Below are 24,185 nucleotides of genomic sequence, written 5' to 3'. Positions count from 1 at the left end.
ATTTACATAGTAGCAGCTGAGGTAGGGGGAAATTTCTGAATATAGGAAAGGAAAGAATATTGCAGATAAAGCTAAAGGTTGCTAATCATTCATTTCGGTTGTTAGCAATGTATAAATACAGTGATCTTGAAAAAAAAATTGTGAAAGAATGACTACTTTTCATGGAGCACAGATTTGAGGTGTCTGGCTCATGGATAGCTTTCCCTTCCCCTCAGAGGCCTCTCCCCAGTACTGGTGGTGTGCTCCCCAGCACTGGTGGTGTGCTCCCCAGCCTCTGCCGGGCAGAGGGGACAGGCAGAGGTGCACCCCTGGTTTGCTCCCCTTCCTGAGGGAACAGGCTGCAACACAGTTAAACCCTTACCTGGCTGCGTGCATGAAAATGAGATGGGCAAGTGACTGACGTTGGCAATAAACAGGCCATAAAATGGCACATGGATCGGTTCATGAATTATGGCATGTTTCAGTGTTGAAAGCTATATTTTTTATTTAATTAGGCAAGAAAATATTTATTTATTGCTTAAAAATGGAGTATTGTGTACCATATGCTATGCATTTTCACTGCAGTCTGCTGCAGTTTTCCTTTAAGCTTTTAGGTGTGGTTTTTTAAAGCATTTTGCTGTTATTTCAGTTAGAATACTAATCTTCTTAGGATATCTTTCTTAAAATGCCAAATGTAAGGTAAAGGGACACTGTCAAATATCTTGGGCCAAAATATGACATCTCTGCTCAGAAATATTTGAAATATCTCCATTCAAAATCATTTGACAGACTTGCTTCTGGATTTCCTCTCTGCATCCCAGTTCTTAACATTTTTTCATCCCATGGCAAATACTTTTAAGCCACTCTTTATATAACTCTTGAAGTAATTGGCTCTATCTAGTAAACCAGATTTTTCCCTGCAAGTTGTCCACGTAGACAGTCCCGAAGCTGGCTGAAACGTATGATATCTCCATTCAAAATCATTTGACAGACTTCCCTCTGGATTTGCTCTCTGCATCCCAGTTCTTAACATTTTTTCATCCCATGGCAAATACTTTTAAGCCACTCTTTATATAACTCTTGAAGTAATTGGCTCTATCTAGTAAACCAGATTTTTCCCTGCAAGTTGTCCACGTAGACAGTCCCGAAGCTGGCTGAAACGTATGTTTGGGAGGAGAGGAAAAGAAAGACTGCACCCTTTGTTTTTAACATTTGAGTCTTTGTGATACCTTTTCTTCAGGTTTTCCTGCCCCATGAGAGTGGTTTTGTGGCTTTTTTTCTCTCTGAAAGAGAACAACGAGTGGAAGCTAGAACCTGTAGTTGAAAGACAAAAAGGTCTGCTTCTAACCAAGGTGACTATTTAGGAAGGAGAAAAAGTTTCAAAAGAGGAAATACTCAGACTGGTAAGGTACAAGTGGACAGGAGAGCAGCTGTTCAAGAACAGGAATCCCATCATGTCACCTCAGAGGCTGTGAAGAGAAGACAGTAAAGAACCTGTCATTAGTACCAGCGCTTTGTTTCAGTGTCCCTGGCTGTTTATTACTGGAGCCAAGGAAATGCAATAAAGGACTAGCACTACTGTAGGTTTGTGCAAGAGATGGTTTACGTTCAAGCACCTTATTCTCCCATTCACAAAGCACTTGTTGGTGTGAGCTGTGCCAGGGACACTGATAAATCTGTTTACCTACAGATTCTCAGGTCATTTTTTTGAAATAGGCCTTTTATCCCCAGCTATGTAGTTAAGAAAAAATAAACATTTGAAATCAATCATGAGATTGATTTAAGGGGGTGTCACACTCATGGGATGAAGAGTATACATTGTGGTCAGCAGCCGAGTGTTTTCCCTGGGTGCTGGAGCAATGGAGGGTAATTTTTATTATGCAGAGATTTATGCAAAGGAAAGAACATGGTTGCTTTAAGAAAATAACAGTGTTCCTTTACTCAGCGTTACTTAATGTTGCTTTATGAAAAATCACTGAGATGTATTGCACCGGAGTGTACCACGTTACAAAATAGCAAAGCTACAAAAGCCTGACTTTGCTACTTTTTTAAAATTGAAATTGCACTATAGTTTTAATTATTCTCAATCACTGAGATTGTAACTTGTTCAGAAGCATCTTTTGGTCTTAACTGCCAAAGAATTGCAAACCCCTGTTCACATCAAACTTCATGCTCCAGATGGGGGAGAAAGAGGTTTATGTATACCAGCGTCTGTGCAGTTACAGAGATGTAGACGGTTGTGTACTGGAATGTTTCTTGATGCTTTTTTTTTTTCCTTTTTTAACCTCAGGAATTAAAAAAATAAAATTCTATATCATTGAGAGTGTATGTCCCTTTTCTGCCTCATAGAGAGAGCTTTGTCTGGAAGATAAATCAGATGATTGTATGATCTGCTGCTAAGCAGGAAAAAATATTAGAAAATAAGGAAAATAAAAAATAGTTTGTCATGCTGGTGGAGAAAGGCCACGTCCTTGTGGTACAACCAAGCAAAAACAAAGCCTCCCTGAGGACAGCAATGGCACTCTCAGTGGTCCAGGACACCAAGCAGTGGTGCCCTTCTGCTTTGGGCTCCTGTCTGGTACCACTGGGGACATCCAAACACAGCAATGGACCCCATCACAACCAGTCATCGCTTCTTTTATTAATTACTTCTGTTTCCTCACAGGAGTTTCCTGCTAGGGTTGAGGCCAGCAGCAACCCGTGCTCCAGCAGCAACACCAGCCCCATCCTCAGAGGTTTCTCGCTAGGACAGAGTCTCCAGCTGGAAGGCTAGCCCACAGTGCAGGGGACGTGCAACACCCGTGTAAGCGACTGTACCTTGCTGTACAACAGCTCTGCAGGGGAGGTGGAAGCTGTTAAAAGCCTTTGTGTACATCTCCAAAAATCCACGTTCAGCCATACTGGCCAGTATCTCCTACCTTCTTTGGTGCTAGGGGGAAGGCTCTCCCAGCCCTAGTGCTGCCTTACGTAGGGTCTTAACCCACCCTAAGAACTGGCCTCGTCACACCCAGAATGACATTCTGCTGCAGGGACCACGTGAAGCTGCCATGAGACAGCAATATCCTCTCCCTTAGCCACTGAAATGTCACAGGGGTGCTCTGAAGTCCAAATAATAAGGTTTCAAAACACATATGGCCCAGGAGGCTCAGAAAAAGCAGGCAGCACTCAGGTGTCTGGTCAGTTAACTAATGGATGATTGATCCACATCATACTTGGAGATGGTGGGTTTGCACATACCAAACTCGGTGTGATGTGTTTGGTTTTGGTACGACTACACCTGGGCTACTTTATCGACTGTCACTACAGTGACGATTACAGCGCCCATTGCTGTTCTTTCACACTTGTCCATTGTTTTTCTGCTCTCTGGGAGAGGCGCTTCTACAAAGCCCATCTCTGTGTCAGGCAGGAGCAGGCATTGTACTGGGTCCAGTTCTGGACCCCTTGCTACAAGAAAGACATTGAGGCGCTGGGGTATGTCCAGAGAAGGACAATGAAACTGGTGAAGGGTCTTGAGCACAAGTCTTATGAGGAGAGGCTGAGGGAGCTGGGGGTATTCAGCCTGGAGAAAAGGAGGCTGAGGGGAGACCTTCTCGCTCTCTACAACTCCCTGAAAGGAGGCTGTAGCGAGGTGGAGGTTGGTCTCTTCTCCCAAGTAACAAGTGATAGAACAAGAGTAAACAGCCTCAAATTGCATTAGGGGAGCTTTAGGTTGGCTATGAGGAAAAATTTCTTCACCAAAAGGTTGTCAAGCTTTGGAACGGGCTGCCCAGGGAAGCCGAGTCACCATCCCTGGAGAAATTTCAAAGACCTGTAGATGTGGTTCTGAGGGACCGGTTACCACCTGGTTTAGTGGTAACTGGGCGGAGTTAGGTTAATGTTTGGACTTGGTGATCTTAAATGTCTCTTCCAACCAAAACAATTCTATGATCAGTGGGGTGTGTTTGCCTGCAGAGAGTGAAAGTTTCTCATCGGCTCTCCCAGCTTCCTCTCTGTACCACAAGCAGGTGCCACGCTACGTGACTGCCTGCGCTGTGGTCATGGCCACCTCTGAGCCCTTCACCGTAGCAAATCCAGGACAAGCCAAAGCTGCTGCCATGGCTGTCCCTGCTATGATGTGGCGCCCAGCTTTCGCATGGTTCGGGAGTGTTAGGCCAACAGGATCCCACTGGGGTGAAATCTGGGGTCCTGGCACACGTCGGGCTCTCAGAAGTCTGAGCTGGAGACTAGGAGTTGAAGGGCCTCAGGGTGACGATGCCCTCTGGGGAGACCCTAGGGAGGCACAAGAGGGATTTTGGTGGATTAAATCCAGCTCAAACCTGCGGGCAGAGGGACAGAGGAGCCCCAGGAGGGCTTGGCTGCAAGGAGCTGTGCTGCTGGAGGACAGAGGCCCTTGGCAGACAGAGGAGGGGGCAATGGCAGCAGCCTCCTCCATGACCGAGTCCCTGCTGAGTGGTGGCCGGCAGCGAGGGACCCTGCCAGGGACGAGGCTGTTGGAGCTTCCCCGTGGGTCTGGGGGATGCTGGCAGCCTGGGAAGCCACTAGCAGCCGCCAGGCCACAGGCAGCCTCGGTGGGACAGGACCCACAAGGGAAAACCCGCCCCGGGGGGAGGCCTGGTCCCCCAGCTCTCCCCCGGCACAGCGGCGAGGAGCAGCCTGACTCAGAGCAGGAGATGCGTGACCTGGGGATGACTCTGACACCCCAGGCTGCGGAAAGTTCACCACCGTGTCACCTCCCTCAACAAGCTGCTGACCAAGCATGAAAATCCCCCACCGCATTTCACCGGGCAGAGAAGCTTTAACCTTGGTCGAGAAGGCCCTGAAGTTCAAGTTCCTGGGGCCGGCAGGACGCCGTGCAGGGAAGAGATGCTCGAGGCTGCCAGGCAGGAAGGCCTGTTGGTGACAGCTAAGGTTTGCACGCTTGTTTGTTTGTTTGTTTGTGCGGCTTGAGGGCTCTTTCGGGGCTGGGAGGACCCCCTTGGGTAGGAGCACCCTCGCCCCATCCCTGGGAAGGGGCGGTGGGGCTCAGCTGCCGCAGGGAAGCATCTGCTCGCAGCATGGTCCATCCTCCCCCACCCTCTGAAACCTGCCCTCCCTAACCCAAAACTGCACCTCCACCCATCGCCTCGGGAGCCAAAACCCGCTCCGGCGCCTGCAAGGTCCTCAGCTGCAGCTTCCACCCCACAAGGGTTAGAAGCGCGTGGTAAACCCTCTTAGCAAAGTTCTCCTTTGGCCTTTTTGTCTGGAGGGGTAAATCCCATCACTGGGAAGAGGTTATGGGTGCAGATCCAAACCCGGGAGGGACGCGTGGGCAAGAAACAACTAGATCATTCCCTTTCTCTATATGGTTGTGCCTTTATTTAACTGAATTTCAGCTTCCATTTGCACCGAGCTCAACACAAATCACTAAGAACCTCCAACGTCTTCTTATACATAGAGTAAAAAAAATGCATAGAGCTTTCACCATTTTTTTTCTCTAAGGAAACGGTAAAAAAATTTTTTAAAATCCTAATAAGTGTATATGAAGCTCCATCTGCTCAGACATACCCTATTAGCTAGAAAAGCAGCGCCAAACTTTGCTGAAAGCTCATTTTTATCAACATGCTTTAATGATTAATGCACAATAAAAAAGCACTTTCTTCCTGCAAGAGATAATTACCAGGAGGCAAACCAGATGATTATTTAAAAGATCACTAGAACTTGCGATTGAAGACTGGGAGGTGCAGGCTACAGTCAGGCAGGACAGGCGGTGCTGTGTCCCCGGGAGGGGACAGGACAGAGGGAATGGCCACGCGGTGCCCCGTGGCCTCAGGCACCATCACAGAACCAACACCAGTACGCCCAAAACCTTATAGAAGTTGTGGGGTGCATTACAGCACATCACTTTTGGGAACCAAAAGTCCACCAACCTCAACCCTCAGTCCAAATTTCATTAACTTTGGGTTTGACCCTTAATTGCTCTCTGTCTTACTGGCCCCAGGCTAAATATATTTTACTCACGAATAGCAAATGCATAACCGGCAGTCCGATGAACCATGGGTTGGGGTTTTGGTTTACGATGGCTACACACCACAGTATGGTAAATATTTCCAGGACAGATAGCAACTCTGACATTCTTCAATTTCTATTTTGACCGGTTATTTGTCAACATAGGGACCACACAAAATGCCAGTATCACAACGGGAGCCGTAGCAAATAAATTGTACCCAATTTCACCTTATATCACAGAGGTAAAATATAGGAGAAAGATAGATGACCACTTTATGAACACAAACAGTTGGCTTTCCTTTGCAACACGAACCTCCCATGCAGAAAAACAGAGTTGTGTCTGCACAGGCAGAGAGAAGCATTTGGCTGCTGCAACAAACCGGAGGAGGAGCTAAGGGCCGTTCTCCTTCATGGTGGAGGCGACCTGGTGTAGGTGTGAGCAGGGCTCCCGAGCCCAGCCACCTCTGTGGGAGACCCCAGCTGGACAGCAAATGAAGGCTGGACCCCCTCCTGCTGCTTCCTATGGATAGGACGGTGGTTGATCCTGCTTCATCTGCCTCTGTTGCTCCCATAGCTGGGCTTATCTTCTACAAATCTGCGATTCTATGATTATCATCTCCATGTGAGGCTTGTTATTTCAGCTTGCAGTCTGACCTGCAGATGGGCTGGCTATTTACAGCTGCTACAAAATTAACATTTATGCTCTATCAGTTCTGCTTGCAAGAAGTATGGCTCCATTTTGCCACCCTGTGCCAAAGGTTTCCTCTCCTTTCAGCCAGCAAGTCCCAGCTGGGTCCTGCACAGCAAGGATGTGGCACGCAAGGAGCCCCCAGCCCTCCCCTCTCCTGTGAGGTGGTCTTTGGGGTGTACAGATGGTTTCCAAGGAGTTTGGTGTGCTCCTCCAGAGGGGAGGGGAGGCAACTAACTTACAAGAGGACGTGGCAAGGCGGGGGGATAACCGAGGAGGTCAAATAGGTGCTGAGGGTCAGCGAGTTCCTCACCTGCCGCCTGCCCAGCATGGCAAAGGACCAGCCTGAGCTGTGCTCCTGGCTGTCACAGGTGGAGGAGCACTGCTCTTGGACGGGGCTCTGGCAGCAGCCGCCGCTCTGCATCACCTCGCGCAGCGCCGTCCTGAACCGCTTTCCAGCAAAGACGTAGAGGAAGGGGTTGAGGCAGCCGTGGAGGAAGGCGATGGTCTGGGTGACCTGCAGCCCAATGTCCAGCCAGTTGGCAGTCTCACAGCTGTACGCCGCCCTGGTGTAGGTGTGGATGGCTTTGACCAGCAAAAGAACATTGTATGGGAACTGAGAGAGGAGGAAAGCAGTGACGATCATGGTGATGACCTTCAGGGACTTCTGCTTTTGAGATCTTTTGGCTTGCAGGAGGGTGTTGATGATAAGGGCGTAACAAATAACCATAACAAGGAGTGGGAAGAAGAATCCGATTGTGACTTTCAAGGACAGGACAGTAACTCTGACGACTGTGCTGACGTTTGGTGGGTACATAGTTTTGCAAACTGTTATGTTGCCCACCTGCACGCTTTGGCTGTACACGATTTCTGGGATGCACAGGCTCACGGAGGTCAGCCAGACGGCCAAGCACATGAGTTTGCTGCTCGGGAGCCACCTTCGCTTGGAAGTTGTAGCTTTCGTCACATGGACAATAGTGATGTACCTGTCAAAGCTGATGCAGGTTAGAAACAAGCTGCAGCCGTAGAAGTTGATCTTATACATGCTGTTGACGACTTTGCACATGAAGTTCTTGAAGATCCAGCCGTCAGAGGCAGCCTTGGCCCAGAAAGGGAGGGTGAAGAGAAGGAGCAGGTCCGCAATGGCCAGGTGCAGCAGGTACCGATCCACCTTGCTCCTCCTAAAGCGGTATTTGCAATAGACAAGCACAACCAAGGCGTTTCCCACCGTGCCCACAGAGAAGATGAGCCAGAAACACACCGGCAGGAAGGCTCGAGCAAACTGCCTGACCTGCCCCTTGTCACACACGAACCCTGTGTCGTTCAGCAGGTTCCCTGCGCTGATATTCCTGTAGTAACCCAGGTGGGTGACCTGTAATGGGACATAGGGTAAATCTGTGTTGAGAGGTGGCTCAGTAAAGCATTAATTTGTCCCTTTCCAGCAGATGCAGTTGAAGATTCCAAATATATTCCATTTTAGGTGAGAATGGGCAAAGGCTGCCAGTGAAACACAGGGCATTTCAGATCGCTTGAGGTACGTAGCAAAGCAGAGACTTACAAAAATGACCCGTTGAGTAGAACACTCTTTACAAAAGAGCAGTTGACAGCCTCCAGCCAACTTCAGTTATTAAAATAGCAGGTGGTGAGAGCACTGTATTTGTCAGATGATTCAAAACATCGTCGGTTTGGCAGCTTCAAATATGTAACAAAATACAAAATTCCCAATTGGAAAGAGGTGGGGAAGAAGGCTTTGTAGTACTGCTATGGTGGGACAGCACTGTTGTCCCTCAAGAGGCAGAAAACTGATGGAGGCAAAGAGTGGTGGGAGGAGAAAAATGGAGATTACATAGCACTGTAGCTGTATACTCACTACAACTTCCATCTTCAGCCAGATCTTTCCTAGGTCTTGAAGAAGACACCTTAACCTAGGAAGAGGAAAAATAGGGGGAAAACAACTGGTTCCAAACAGCTTTGAAAGTAGAACTGTGACTCTTTTTCTTCTTCTTTTAATAAATCTTCAACCTTTTGAAATGAGTCTAACGGGGAGACAAACAAACCCCACAGCAATTGGTGTCACTGTTTCAAATTATTTAGATGTTTCCATTTTACAAATTTACATTTAGCCTACATTAGGTCTTCAGCTTCTCTATGGCACTGTGCTGATTAAGTCCTTCAGCGTACTAGAGTCTCTCATTTTTAGTAAGATGTATAGTCCCCAGTGCACACATTAAAAAAGAAAGTTGTCTGAAAGCACCGTATCTTCTAAGATTCGTGAGAATAAATGAAATGTTTCTCTTAAATTGCCTAGCAATACAAGGAAAACTGCCTGCCTTTAGTAGCAGTTTGCAGTGTTAAAATATTCGTATCTTCTTCAGCAGCTGATAATTTTTCCCTGATGCAGATTGGTTTTCAAATCAGTCTACCACCACAAAAGATACTTAAGCCTGGTGGGCTCAGTGGGAGTCACGCACTCCAAAGTATTCAACAGGTTCTGCACCAACCTGCCTGTGCTAGTGCCTGGGAATGAAGGCAGAGGACAACGTGAGGTGGGTCCCATCGCTGCTACTGTGGACCTTCGCTTAGCTCAGACCTTTCCTCCAGACATCAGTGCCTTCAAAAGCAGGTCATGCAACCAAGAGGTTGCCTCACAAAGCCAAACCTCTCACCATACCTGACTAAAAAGACCTTCTGTGGTATTATCTGGGGCAGGGACTGATGCAGCATGCAACCTGCGGTAGGGTGAGCTGTGTTAGCAAGTCCATCAGCAAAGCCAGTTGACCGTAAACATCTACTTTTTGGGTTGGTGAGTGTATTTGTTGCTGCGTCACTGTGTTTGTGGCACCCTCTGGCCCAAGCTGCCTTTGATCCCCCAGTGCTAAAGTGAACACGAGCAGCAAGTATTTGCAGTGTTTTGGAATCTGGTCAAAAAAAGTGTAATGCAGTTGATTTCATCTATTTAGAAATTATTGTGTTGAGAAAGCACAGATTGGGGGGTAATCAGATTGAGGCCTAAATTTTTATCTTCATGAAGCAACTGTAATGAATTTGAATTATTTCAGAGCACGGTTGGCATCATGAGATCTTTGCAATAAAAGAACGCTAGTCTAGACACAGAGTGTTTGTTTAAAAGTAGATTGAAGAAATAAAACCAGCCATAAATTTGTGCTCTTGGGTTTTAAGTTTTCTATGAAGACACAGAACTACACCCAGAATTATGCTGGTCCCTGGAGTTTCAAGTACAGGTATAAATTTAGTACCTGGCTTTTAATGATGCCACCTGTACCTCGTGCATACCAGTTGAATTTCTGATTTCTGGGTTGTATTAAAAATAAGAATAGCATGGGGTCAGATACAATGAGCTTTCAGATCTTCTAGCCAGCACCTGATTTTTCTCTATGGTCAACTTCACAGCACACTAAAAGTTGACAAACAAGAGACCGTCCCTTGAGACGAGGTGGGGCTGCTTATTAATCAAAATTAATTTGATGCCTTTTTGCTTATTTTGGGGGGGAAAACTGCGGTTTCAGGAATCGTCGTGCTGAGCCTGTGACTCGCCCTTCCCAGACCTGTGGCGACTCCTTGCCTCAGAAACTCCTCAGCCAGTTCAAAATCTCAAACCAGCAGCACCTTGTCCCCATCACAGCAGCGCAAAATTCTAGCTACGGAGGCTGAGACCTGCCATGTACGACCCAGAGGTGACGGTGGCCACCAGCAGGCAGCCAGCGAGCTACTGATTTCTCCCCAGTACCCATTCCCAAAATGTCACTGCAGCATCTGCCGAAGGTGCTGTGCATCCCCACACACCACATCACAGAGCTGTGCATCCCCAGGGGACTTTCTAAGGCTATTTTCTTTTAGCCATCAGATCTGCCTTAAATTGCAACCAAGAAGGTTATTGTAACTTGGGTGGGTTCAATGGCAAAATTTTTTTTTTTTTTTTTTTTTTTTAATTACAAAAAGGCAATTTCTAATTCAGTTTCCTTTCCACAGAAGCTGCACGTGGGACAGACAGACACAAATTGTGGAGGAAGGGACTCACCGGGACGGTCACTGCAGGAGGTCAGCCCGGCTGTCACAGCCACGCGCGGCGCTTGCTCTTTGCACCCACAATTAAGCTTTGGGCTTTTTGTAGCCTGAAATGGGTGTGTGCTCCCCAGACCCCCGCCTAATTAGACCTGTCACAGGCTGTTTTCTCTGTGGTTTGCGTGGTTTGCATGGTTTAGGTGGCTCAAACTCAGATGGAAATATTGTCTTCTTTTATTTTTTACTTTGGGTTTTTTTTAGGGGGGGGGGTGTGTGTGTGTGTTTGTTTTTTTTCTACTCATGTGCATCATATTGCACTGGGCAAATCAGAGGCTGCTCCCAGCGTGGCCGTGTCCCGCCAGAAAACACTTTCACTGGGGGGAAAAATACAAATCCCTGAACAAGAACCAGGAGAAGCAGGTCAGGCTGGGACAGGAGTGAGGAGCCAGGTCTAGTCCTGCCTGCTCCAAGATGGCCCACAGGCACAGGCCCCCGCAGGTGCCCACCAAGGATGCAAGCAAGCAGGGGTCGGGATCTCAGGGTCTGTGTGGTGCCCCATGACCCCAGCTGCTTTGCAAGCAACAGCAAAATGGAAGTACCTTCAAGAGGAAAGGCCAGGCTGTTCCTGCCACAGAAACTGGGGAAAGCCAGGGCAGGACTGCAGGCAATCACATGTGGTGGTGGCACGTCTTAACGTGACAAACATCCAGAAGAGCGTGGCAGGAAAGATTTTGAAGAGGAAGGCAGTGAGAAGGTGTTAATAAACATATGAACTCGCACATCTTATATCTTCTTCCTGGGAAGCTGGCATGCAAATTATGGTGATTTAAATCCCCCTCTCTGCAGGGAGCCCATGTGCCTTGGGGTTTTGCTTCAACACTGGATGGTGTTCAACTGCCACTGATGCTTGTTCCATGCACACTTCAAGAAAATTTCCAAATTGCAGTTCAGGCTCCATTCCAATTACGGAGAAAACAATGATTCAGACTAGATTTTGGGTTGGGCTCAGCTGTCACTTGGCACCACGTGCCAGCGTCAGCAGCGTGGCACCCCCTTCCCAAGGGAAGGAGCCCAGGGTGCTGCACACTCAACTGCAAAGTCAGTGCTAAGGTGTCTGCGTACCTTTAATAACTAGTTGTCATCCTGAAACTCTTCGTGAAGCTGGCGTAGGTTTGGATGCGATGATATCTCTGTATGGCAGGTGGACTCTCTTGCCTCCTGGATCCCCAGCAAGGAGAACAGAGGTGGAGGAGCAGCTCCCAGCGAAACCTCAGAGCAGTGGCTATGGAAAGCTCAGGTGTGACAGCACAGGCACAGCCTCTGGGCTCAGGCACCAGTTTCTCCAGGCTGGCAAATGGCTGCCTGAGCATCTTCGTGGCCCTCCTCTGGACCTGTTCCAACGGGCCCATGTCCTTCCTGTCTTGAGGGCTCCAGAGCTGGACAGAGTGCTCCAGGTGGGGTCTCACGAGTGCAGTTTCTACGATTCTGTGGTTCAGGGGCGATGTTCACCAGCGTTAACACAATATGCGCGTGGAGCCAGGAGCAGGCTGCTGCCACCCTCACTTGGAGAAACGTCACCTGAAGCCTGACAAGGGAAAAGCCAGAGCCACAAACAGTCACAAATCCCCTATGTTGCATGGGGAGCTGGATGTATGATGATTATGTTTCATAAAGTATTAACCTTTACCAGAAATAGGAAAGCAGGTAACTGACTGATGCACAGAGAAGATGATCAGAGGATGGAGCACCTCTCCTGTGGGGACAGGCTGAGGGAGCTGGGGTTGTTCAGCCTGGAGAAGGCTCCACAGAGACCTTATAATGGCCTCCCAGTACCTAAAGGGGGATGCAGGAGAACTGGGGAGGGATCTTTATCAGGCAGTGGAGCGAGAGGACAAAGTGTAAGGGTTTTAAACTGAAAGAGGGGAGATTTAGATTAGATATTAGGAAGAAATTCTTTGCTGTGAGGGTGGTGAGACACTGGCACAGGTTGCCCAGAGAAGCTGTGGCTGCCACATCCCTGGAGGGGTTCAAGATCAGGCTGGATGGGGCTTTGAGCAACCTGGTCTGGTGGGAGGTGTCCCTGCACAGGGCAGGGGGGTTGGAACTGGATGATCTTCTGTCCCGAACCGTTCTGTGATTCTATGACTCTAAGGCACCCTCGAGAACTGAAAAGTTTTTAGGAAAGTGTTTTTTTTTTTCCCTTTTTGGGGGGGAATGAAGTTTTTTGTACGTGCAAACATCCCCAAACATCCCCAACCCTTGTTTATAATTTTATTTTTTTTTCTCGTGTGTTCCCAGACTCTTTGTTCCAGCCAGGGCAGGGGGTTGGAACTGGATGATCTTCCCACCCAAACTGTTCTGTGATTCTATGACTCTAAGGCACTCTCGAGAACTGAAAAGTTTTAGGAATGTGGGGTTTTTTTTCCCTTTTTGGGCGGGGAATGAAGTTTTTTGCACGTGCAAACACCCCCAAACATCCCATTTATCCCATTTTATTTTTTTTTTTTCTCGTGCGTTCCCAGACTCTCTCTTTGTTCCAGCCCGTGAGGAGCGGGAGGGCCCATGTGCGCGTGCGCAGGCGGCGGAGCGGCGATTGCCCCGGGAAACGGCCGCCACGACCCGCCGGGGGGGGCGGGCGTTACGAGTCACGTGAGGGGGCCGGCGCCAATGGGAGCGCGGTGAAGGCGCTCGCGAGGCTTCGTTCTCCATGGCAACCGCCGGCCCGTAGCCAGCCAGCCAGCCGCCCAAGCCTGGTCGCCCGTCCCAGAGCCCCGGGTCGCCATGGTGAGTAGCGGAGCCGCCTCCCGCCGTCTCCCTTCTTCGGGGCGGAGTGTGGCGTGGCAGCCTCGCCGGCTTTACTCCCCTGAGCCGCCCCCCCAGAGCCCCGGGTCGCCATGGTGAGTAGCGGAGCCGCCTCCCGCCGTCTCCCTTCTTCGGGGCGGAGTGTGGCGTGGCCGCCTCGCCGGTTTTACTCCCTTGAGCCGCCCCGTAGCCGTGAGGAGGCTCTTCCCGTCGGCCGGCCTGCAGGCTGGGCGGGGGCGCGGCCCGGTCAGGTCCGGGTCCAGCTGGGGAGAGGCGGCCCCTCATCGTGCCCTCGAGGGGGTTGCTGTTGCCGGCCTGGGTATCCGTGCCAGCCCTGTCGGGCCCTGCGGGGGCTAGCGGGGCTTGGAGCTTCACAGCATGACGTTGCTTTATATCTTGCTTCTGATGTCTAAATTTGCTGTAAGACTGTAGTGGAAGTATTTTTTGTGATTGTAACGTTTCCAAGGGAAAATTTAAACACAAGAACCAATTCGTATTGCCGTAGTCATCTAATAACTACTGACAGTGGATGTTTTCAGAAGGACATTGCATTATATTAGAGTGATACCTGCATGGTGACATCTCAGGTAAAAATTTTACATTCTTATTTCTCATACATGGCTTATCTTGACTGCTCTGTTTAGACTTGTTGAGGAGACCTTCACAGTTGATGAGGTGATAGACATGCTGGATGGACTGCGAACTGTTGTACACAGTGAAGTTGAGTCAGAGCTCATAAATACAACTTACACCAATGTTTTACTTCTGCGGCAGCTCTTTTCGCAGGCTGAGAAATGGTACCTTAAGTTACAGACAGACGTCTCTGAATTGGAGAATCGGTAATATATATTAGACTATGCCTTTGAATGATAAGACAGACGTCTCTGAATTGGAGAATCGGTAATGTATATTAGACTATACAGAATGCCTTTGAATGATAAAAAGATAAATCATTCAGCTACATTATTCAGAATATTGCTGGATCCTCCACTTGGGTCACAGGGTTTGGGGAAGAGAGGCTGGAGAGCTGCCCAGCAGAAGAGGACCTGGGGGGGGTTGGTCTACAGCCAGTCAAAGATGAGCCAGCAGTGTGCCCAGGTGGCCAAGGAGGCCAATAGCATCCTGACTTGTGTCAGAAATAATGTGGCCAGCAGAACTAGGGAAGTGATTGTCTCCCTGTACTCAGCACTGGTGAGGCCCCACCTCAAGTACTCTGTCCACTTTTGGGCCCCTCACTACAAGATCCCTGGAGGTTTTCAAAAGACGGGCTGACATGGTCCTCAGGAATATGGTTTAGTGATTTTTGTTTCTTGTTTCTTATTTATTTTTTTGTCAGAGTTAGGTTGATGGTTGGACTAGATGATCTTTAAGGTCCCTTCCAACCTAGATGATTCTATGATTCTATGAAGAAAGACATTGAGTTCTGGAGTGAGCCCAAAGAAGGGCAATGAGGCCGGTGAGGGGTCTAGAGCACAAGTCTAATGGGGTCTGACTGAGGGAACTGGTTGTTTAGCCAGGAGAAAAGGAGGCTGAGGGCTTAGTGCTCTCTACAATTACCTGAAAGGAGGTTTGTAGCGAGGTGTGGGTCGGTCTCTTCTCCCAAGTAACAGGCGATAGGATAAGAGGAAACAGCCTCAAGTTGCACCAGGAGAGGTTCAGATTGGCTATGTAAGGAAAAAGTTCTTGACTGAAAGGGTTGTCAACAGGCTGGAACAGGCTGCCAGGTGAAGTGGTGGAGTCACCATTCCTGGAGGTATTTCAAAGACCTGTAAATGTAGTGCTTAGGGATGTGGTTTAGTGGTGGTTTTGATTAATGGTTGGACTTGATGATTTTAAAGGTCTTTTCCAACCTAAATGATTCTATGATTATGCACGTGTGTGTGTAATACAAAGACACGTTTATCCAAGAGCCTTCTCCCCTACAGTCCTGATTCTGATGCTTTGTAGCCTTTTCCCTCTGATTGTGTCTGATTTTGTATGACTTTGAGCACTTACTTCCAAGCACTGGTGCTTTTAAAGGGGAAGCACTTATGCGAGGTATATAGGGGTTACACATATGAAAATATGGTTGTTTTTTAACATACTAGTTAACATAACCAAGTGAAAGAAAGTGGGAAAACTAGTCAGAATGCAAGTCTTCACAATACTTCTGCTCTTTTTTACTTATTTCAGTGTATATTTATCTTTGTGCCTATATCCTTATTCACAGGCAGAGCTTGGCCTTAATGAGCACCACCAGAATGAAGTGATCAACTACATGCGCTTTGCTCGTTTCAAGCGTGGCCAGTGTCTCAAAACAGTGGATTCTTGTTTTCAGGACCTTAAGGACAGCAGGTATCAGGGTGGGGGGCTGGTTCTGAGCAAGAATAAAGCCAAATATGCTAGCAACAATTGCAAGTTTAAATGCTTTATGAGGTGACTTTTCTCTGTTTACTTTTGTATGTTCTTAGTGAGGAAGAAAGACCCCTGTAATTTTGCAAATGGTCCAGGACGAGTCCTTTTAAAACTAAGTTGTTCAAATTCTTAGGAATTAACATAGATATTCACAGCATGACGTTGCTTTATATCTTGCTTCTGATGTCTAAATTTGCTGTAAGACTGTAGTGGAAGTATGTTTTGTGATTGTAACATTTCCAAGAGAAAATTTAAACACAAGAACCAATTTGTATTGCCATAGTAATCTAATAACTACTGACAGTGGGTGTTTTCAGAAGGACATTGCATTATATTAGAGTGATACCTGCATAGTGACATCTCAGGTAAAAAATTTACATTCTTATTTCTCATACATGGCTTATCTTGACTGCTCTGTTTAGACTTGTTGAGGAGACCTTCACAGTTGATGAGGTGATAGACATGCTGGATGGCCTGCGAACTGTTGTACACAGTGAAGTTGAGTCAGAGCTCATAAATACAACTTACACCAACGTTTTACTTCTGCGGCAGCTCTTTTCACAGGCTGAGAAATGGTACCTTAAGTTACAGACAGACGTCTCTGAATTGGAGAATCGGTAATATATATTAGACTATGCCTTTGAATGATAAGAAAGCTTCATGGTGTTGACTATTAGCATTATTTTCCTAACTGTAGAAACCTATTCTTTCACTATATTAGTACCAATGATAGGTTAGTTTCAAGTCTTCTGTCTATAAAGTAGCAAGATGCACAATAATTTCAAATTTGTCATGAAGATGTTTTTATTGGTAATATTCTTACTTGAATTAATCAGTTAAGAGCAGATGTTAGGATTTGATTAAAAAGCCTTTGTTGTTTGAGTAGATTATATTTTAATTAAGCATGTTAAATCTTTATACTTCTAATGAGAATCTTACTTGCAATTAAGAGCATAGCATCAGCCTGGTAAAATGTGTTTCGTACCATAGCTCTTTCCATAAATAAATGTCTCCCTTTATTTTTCTTTTTAAGAGAATTGTTGGAACAGGTTGCTGAATTTGAAAAGTCAGAATTTACATCTTCAAACAAGAAGGTAGTTTTCTTTTAATTAAATCATAATCAAATGTCATGTGCAGTTATGACAGATGTTTAAAATACTTAGAACTGACTCTTTGTGCTTAAGGGAGAACAACAAAATGAAACAAGCCCACCTTTTTTCAAAACAATCTTTGAAAGTCTCCGAAAAGTAGCATTTTGCAGTTTGGCACCAATGCTCAGACTGATTGCATTGGCTGTTTCCAGATTGCAGATTCTGCACTCCCAGGGCATGCCTCATAATCCTCATCCAAATTTAGCCAGACCAGGGATGTGTTGGAGCATCTGCTCCTGGGTTCTCTTCCCCCTGGAAAATGGGGTAAGACTGGGACATTCACTTGTCCCAAGGCTTTGTCCCAAGAGCTGAGAAGATTCCACAATACAAATGTGACTTAAGCTTATCTTGTATGATTATGGTTTCAGCTTGTTTGGTTTGCAGCGTAAATGTATATTTAGTTAATACATATTATATTTGAATCCTTAAAATAAGAAATGTATTTTGAGCAGTGTAACAAAAAAAAAGCCACAACCAGTTTTGTTTTTTTTAAGTCTTACAATCACTCAAATATCTTTTTTTTTTTCCTTACTCTTTTGTCTTTTAGTTGCTGCTGCATTGGTAGTCTTTTTTCCTCTATTTACTATATTTGTTTATCTCTAGCTGAAAGTGAAGCATATAACTTAGAAGCCAAGGTACCAGTAAAAACTGAACTTGAAATAAAAAGGCATTCATTTGCTTTCCAAAAGAAAGCTGAATTGACTGTCAATAGTTATTTTACAGACTACAGGAATACTTTTCTTCCTCCTAGAAATCTGTATAATTTAATCTTTTAACCTTTATTATTTCTTTAGCCCAGTGCAGATCTTATTAAACCAAAACTGGCTCCATTAAATGAGGGTGGGTCAGAGCTGCTAAACAAGGTAAGAACTTGTCTGTTTGTGCAGTTGTGGTTCATGACCATTCTGCTTATTCAACTGAACTGGATAGCTGTGCAGTAATATTTGTGTAATATGCCTGTTGCTATATAGACATCAACATAATATGCCTCAAAATGTAAAGTAAAATGCTAATTAATTAATATTGTAAAGCATCTTAAATTTATTCTGCTGTTATGGTCTTAAACACATATTGCAATATTGACCTTCCTTTTGCAAAGGAACTTTGTAACTATTTATTTTTCCATTTAATCACTTAAATTAGTAGAAACGAGTATTCAGTTTGTTCCATGCAGTTGGTTGGCTTTCCAACAAGGAAATAAGTTAAAATATGTAGCTGGCCAAAATGATTACGTTATCGGTTGTGTTCTGTATCACTCCAAGTCAATCTGATTAGATTTAATCTTTATTCTTTTGATTGTTGGTTACATTCCTCCTAAAGAAACAGGCCCTTAAAGAATTTGGAATTTACTAGTTCTGAAAACGTCTGGTTTCCCACTTGCTAAAGATTTTCAGAATTGTAAAACACATTCTAATATTTAATGTTATTCATAGTTTTTGTTAGGTATTGAACTGGTTTAGTTCAACTGAACTTTTTTAAAATACCACACTTCTTACAATGCACTTTTAAGTTATCATTCATGACTTAAATGTAGGTCAATTTCTTGACCTAAATTTCTAAAGGTCAAGGAATTTAGCAAGGAGTTGCATTTTCTGTCTTCTAGCCTGCATTACCAAAGCCATCTGTCAAGTACAGTGTCTGAATCAAATTGTTGCTACCCAGTAAGATAATTAAAGCATTCAAGAAGCATTCAAGAATTCAGACTTGTATTTTACTTATGGATCAGTGTAATTCTCTTTCAAAAAATAATCCAAAAATCTGTTTCACAACAGGTTTTGTTGAATATGTGCATCTGATGTCTTTTTTGTTCTCAAAAATAATTCAAAGTTTATATGGTGACTCAACTGATAAAACACGGTTATTTCCTGTGACAACATGATATGCAGTAACCTGGTATTTGTCTGTTTTAAACAGGAAATATGAATAAATTCTTACTTGCCTGTTGATTGAAAATATAAATGATGAGCAGCAATGAGATTTGCATCTCTGAACATGCAATTTTCTTATAGTGAATCTTGGTACTAACAAGATCCTGATCTCACTAATCTCAGTTCAGGAAAGCATATGCCAAATTTAAGAGAATGGTCTTGTATATTACAGTAGAATTGGAGACTTAAATGTCTTGCTGACTGAGGCAGAAAACATAATAAGTAAATGGATTACTGATTTCTTATGCAGGCCGTTTTTATAAGCATTTAGAAGCTTTTTGGCTTTCCTAAGCTATGAAGCATATTTTCTTACCCAAAATACTTGGAAAATTCAAAATAGCGCAAGAGTGTTCACAAACTTTTTCTTGTTCATTAACCCAAAGACAGTTGCTCGTCTCCAAGAAGAAAATGAAAAATTGAAGACAAGACTCAAGACCATAGAAACACAGGTAAATTCCCTGTAAGCTTGGATACTTAATGCTGTTTACGTATTAAAAATATCTAAATAAGATTCCCATCGTTATTATTCTCATGTTTTCAATTAAAATATGTTTTGTATGTTTCTGATGTTTTATATTTTCAATATACCACAGGCTACAACTGCGTTAGATGAAAAGTCCAAACTAGAGAAGTCACTGAAGGATTTACAGATGATCCAAGGAGATCAAAAGGTAAATACAATTGAGATTTCCACTGCCACCACCCTGTTTAACACAACTGTTGCTTGTACATCTAAAAATTTGGTCTGTAAGGTGTGTTTCTTTTCTAGCAAATACAGAAGTTCAAGATAGTGTTGTCATGTTCCTGTTGACATTGTCATGTTCCTGCTGGTCTATCAGTCAGCAGATAATCCAGAATGTTAATTGATTTTTATAACACCTATTTTGTGTCACAAAGACCATAATAAATTATTATCAGAAAGTATTATTCCAGCTACTATCAGGAAGTAGTAATGTAGAGGTCATATTCTCAGGGGTGATATTTATATTAAGAGATAAAAATTTATCTCTGTTTGTTTCTTTCCATTTACTAATGAAATAACTTTATCTAACCTGGTTTTTATGGCAACAGTAAAACACTAATTCTTTCAAGCATTTGTCACACTTGACATTGAAATGGGCAAGCCAGACTTGCTGCTTCTCACTTCAGAATTCAAAACCTAAATACTTCTATAAAAGTGTCCAGTGTCTTATATTCTTAAACATCAATTGAAGTTTTGCTACAAATGTCAATGATCACGGGTCAGATTACAAATGTAAGATTTTTAGGTAGCTCTACCTGTATCATCATACCGTCAAACATTATTCACTTTTTATTTTTACTGCTTGAAGTTCTTAATCATTTTTGTAAGTGAGGATGCAAAAATGGTGAGTTGCTGCTGCAGAAAAAAAGACAAAGAAGCTAGATGTCATGTAGATTGACAAAGATAAATCTGTTCAGGTCACTTTAGTATTTTTTTTTAAGTCCGTACCTTTATTTTTGTCAGTAATAAGAATTTTCTGAGGTTTGTTCATATGTGATTGTTTCTTAAATTTAAAACATTTCTTTTCAAACTTTTAACAAATTTAGGCACTTTAAACCCGTTATTTTGCAAAGCTGACTCTTTAAAATTCCTGCAGTAATTACAGATTTGGAGGTGAAGTTCAATATCATAAAACATTTCCACTATAATTTTCACATTTTAATGCTGATTTCTTTTCATTTTGCTTTCTAACTGGTTTATGGTATGTACTTGGCTTTCTTAATATGTTGTAATTTTTATCTAGTAGCTTTCAAAATCTGTATTCAAGAATATAATTTAATAGGGAACTTAATTTATCAGTCATGGCAAGTATTTGTTTTATCTATTTTGTTAAGCCTAAAATTAGTAAAGGTTTAAAATATTAAAAGGGTTTATTAAATCCGGGATAATAGTGTTTGTAGTTTTAAGAGATTGGAACCAAATCTCATCCTACTTTTCTGGTTAAACATGAATGGGCCTCAATGTCAGGGCTGCAGAGTTTCTGCAGCTTTCATGTCCTAATTTGCTCTCTTACATTTTCTATTTACAGGCATATATATGTTGTTGAAACAAGTTAGTAGATATAGTGATGAAATGTACTCTTTATTTAATCAATTAAAGTATTAATTGGTTGGATAAAATGCTAAATTTTATCTGGTTTCACTCTGTATTTTTATAGGATGGGGCCCAATAAAATCATATGACCCCAATTGCTCATTAAAGCGGTAATTTTCAAAATCTTTGGAGAAACAAATGGCAATGGTTTTAAGGGCCAACTCTTTAAGGGCCAGCAGATTTCCACCTTTTTGGGTTTAGTTTTGGTTTGTTTTGTTTGGTTGGTTTTTTTTTTAATAGTTTAATATGGTTCCACCCAGCAAGCGTGAATGACTGTTTATGAGTAACTGGTTTGTTGGATCAGTTTAACTTGAAGACGTAGAATTTTTACATAATTGACTTATGTCACAGTTTAGAAAGATGATCACTCGCTCTTCTGATCTGAAACATTATGCAGTGTAGTGCTTTTCAACATTGCAGCCTTGGACTCCATCTCAAAATTCAAAATTACCTTTTCTGATATACAGATAGTAGTATCAAGTGGGTTTATATGCTCAAATCTTGTCTTCCATGTGGAAAAAGGAGCAGAGCTTCCTTAGTTTCAGATTTTTGTTCTTTTTAAGGTGCTTCTTGAGTGAGTCATTTTACTTTTGAGAGTTTGAACTTGAGCTTGAAACATTGAGAGGGCATTTTTAAATGGAAATCCATAGAGCTGTTACGTGAATATAAAGTTTTGTGACTCACAACTCGTGTGCAGAACAATTTGGGTTGTTTCTTCTCACAAGGAAAGTCGCTTCACAAGCGACTGTGAAGGCTCTTTTGTAATGTATCTGAGAACAGTGCAATATTGGTACCTGACTGAGAATATGAGCCTTAACACTTTCATCCTTTCCTACCTGTATTACACTAACAGCTTTTCAAATGCCTGTGATATTTTTCCTGCTTTAAAAATACATTATAGTGTAAACCTTCAGATCTGAAGCTGTAATTAGCTATTTCTGTATGCTAAAGAACTTCTTGTGATATGCTTCATCCTGTGGTTTCACCTAATTCCTAAAGAAGTGAAGTACAAGAACTTGAAATCTCAACTTGATATAGAAGACTTTCCAGCCATCTTTAAAATGTATTTATTAACAATTTCTTCAAAGTTATAAATTAGTGCTTCGACTAATTTTTTTTAGTTAAAATGCTTCTAATTTAGGTTTTACAGGAATAGCCTGAACATAATTATTAAAAATTAAGATATCAAGTGTAAAATTCCAGATAAAATGGGTATGTTTTAAATATTTCTTCTCTTCCATTTGACATATTTTAAATATTATTCTTTTGAAGACTAATGCAAACCAGGATATCACTGAACTGGAGAATAAAGTGGCAGCTTTGAAATGCCAGTTTGAGAAGACTTTGAATGACTCTACTGCAAACCAAAAATTCTTGGAAGAGAACTTAGTGACAACGAAGCATGACCTGCTTAAGGTTCAGGATCAGCTATCCACAGCTGAAAAGGTTAGCAGTTTATTGTAATGTAAAGATGAGACCCTTACTCACATTTTAACTGATTAGTAATTTAACAAGCATGCACAGTTTACTGGGTCACACTTGTGCCAGTGTATTTTTGTTATTTCAGTGGAAAAGCAAATGTTATACGTAAAATAGCAAAACCACAACTAATTGCGATTATAACCAGCTGAATACTTAATAAATGTCCATTTGTCTGTGTAGAAATTTTTGAAGGAAAAGTGTATTCCCAGTCTTACAAACACTTTTACCTTGATTTACTTAGAAAACACTAGCTATCTTCATCTAAATTTGAATAAGTTAGAGAAACTACTATTCTGAAACTTGAGAAGGAAAAGAAGCAAGCAATTTTTTCGGAAAAGCATATTAGCCTGGTTTTCATACTATGTAAATAATATGTTGGTGTTGCTATTATATAGGAATTAGAGAAGAAATTCCAGCAAACAGCTGCCTATCGCAACATGAAAGAGATTCTCACCAAGAAGAACGAACTGATAAAGGATCTACGTAAAAAGCTTTCCAAGTAAGCGGTGCTGTTCTGTCTGTCCAAACAGGACCCTTGTTCAGGATCTGGTTTGTTTTAATAAATGTGGAGCTGTCTGTAAAACAGACTATAAATTTACCCTTAAAAAGAATTTCTAGTAGGCTGTTCCCTGATTTTTGACAAGCAAATCCTTTTAACGGATGCCAGGTGAATTGGACTGATGTGTGCAACAGCAGCTACTGTGGAGCAAGTAATGAGACAATTTAGTATGGAGAGGATACAAAATATTCATGGATGTGGTAGATAAGACCCCAGGTGCTAGACAGAGAGATACAGGTGGGAGATGTACCAGATGCTTTGGCATTATTTTATTTTTTCCATGTTTGTTTATGAGAATGAGAAGTCCACAGTATATAAAAAGGTTTGGGCCTGTATTGAGTAAATGATGCACCCTGGCTATTATCTTGTGTAGCAGACTATAATTCTGCAAATTAGAGAGGGGATTTGGAACTAGATGATTTTTAAGGTCCCTTCCAACTCGAACCATTCTATGACTCTATAAACTGGACAATTTTAAAAGGAGAAAATAGTCAGAAAGGTATATACCTTCCTCTGTGCCTAAAGTCATATACTGAGTCTTGACAGGAATGCATCACTAGTGGGAGTAATTTATTACTTGGGTTTCATATTTTCTTTAGAGAAAAAATGTCTCTTGGGTATTTTCTACTCTGTTTTACTGATTTTTATTTTTTTTAATTCAGATATGAGCCAGAGGACTAAAACACCAAGAACATCTGATCTGTCAGAAGCTGCCATAGAAAGAAAATGTAGACTGGTATTATTTTTCCATAATTCTTGTTTTGAATGGTATATTTTTTGCTTCTAGTGCTTAAAATAACTTTTATTAATACTAATAAGATGCTGGAACTCCTTACTTCCTTATAAACCTACGATTTATAGGTATTAGTTTCTGTAGTCATGTTTTTAATTGTTAACCATCAACATTCCCTGAGAAACAGCAAACAGGAGCTTATTGAAGAACTGAGACCATTCCCTACAAAGAAAGGAGTTTATTTTTGTTAAGAAAACTTTAAAAAAAAAAAAAAAAAAAAAAAAAAAAAAAGTAAGCATTACAGTTTTTTTGATGTCTCTGAGGTGGAAACTCCAGTTGTTACTT

At 43.1% G+C, this 24,185-nt stretch overlaps 2 protein-coding genes across 4 annotated transcripts; one reads left to right on the top strand and one right to left on the bottom strand.

Annotated features, from left to right (window-relative positions):
* Positions 1-6,894: 6,894 nt before the first annotated feature.
* Positions 6,895-13,384, bottom strand: CCR9 (chemokine (C-C motif) receptor 9; the record flags this gene model as incomplete). The annotated part of the gene is made up of 2 exons (XM_014960371.1): positions 13,244-13,384; positions 6,895-8,024 (listed from the first exon to the last, which is right to left on the bottom strand). Coding segments are annotated over exons 1-2 (1,271 nt in total), but the record flags the coding sequence as incomplete, so codon positions are not given.
* On the top strand, positions 13,324-24,134 carry LZTFL1 (leucine zipper transcription factor like 1). 3 transcript variants are annotated; one of them, XM_014960510.1, is made up of 10 exons: positions 13,324-13,459; positions 15,687-15,811; positions 16,294-16,488; positions 16,905-16,965; positions 17,817-17,885; positions 19,334-19,399; positions 19,544-19,621; positions 22,354-22,512; positions 22,944-23,047; positions 23,770-24,134. In XM_014960510.1, the coding sequence occupies exons 1-10, from the start codon at positions 13,457-13,459 to the stop codon at positions 23,786-23,788; spliced, it is 879 nt and encodes a 292-aa protein (XP_014815996.1). In that variant the 5' UTR covers positions 13,324-13,456; the 3' UTR covers positions 23,789-24,134. The 3 variants fall into 3 exon arrangements, with proteins under 3 accessions (XP_014815996.1, XP_014815987.1, XP_014816005.1); XM_014960501.1 differs by having other exon boundaries at positions 22,339-22,512; XM_014960519.1 differs by lacking the exons at positions 13,324-13,459; positions 15,687-15,811; positions 16,294-16,488 and adding an exon at positions 14,102-14,316 and having other exon boundaries at positions 22,339-22,512.
* The last annotated feature ends 51 nt before the right edge of the window (positions 24,135-24,185 follow it).

The sequence above is a fragment of the Calidris pugnax genome, unplaced genomic scaffold, assembly GCF_001431845.1.
Source record: "Calidris pugnax isolate Ruff unplaced genomic scaffold, ASM143184v1 scaffold62, whole genome shotgun sequence".
Lineage (NCBI taxonomy): Eukaryota > Metazoa > Chordata > Aves > Charadriiformes > Scolopacidae > Calidris > Calidris pugnax.
This window is presented reverse-complemented; position numbering and strand designations above follow the sequence as displayed.

Bases quoted from the DNA above. Each gene is read 5' to 3' on its own strand.
- LZTFL1 (XM_014960501.1), top strand. The intron at 19,400-19,543 runs GTAAATTCCCTG...AATATACCACAG, and splicing joins TCAAGACCATAGAAACACAG to GCTACAACTGCGTTAGATGA. The intron at 22,513-22,943 runs GTTAGCAGTTTA...GCTATTATATAG, and splicing joins AGCTATCCACAGCTGAAAAG to GAATTAGAGAAGAAATTCCA.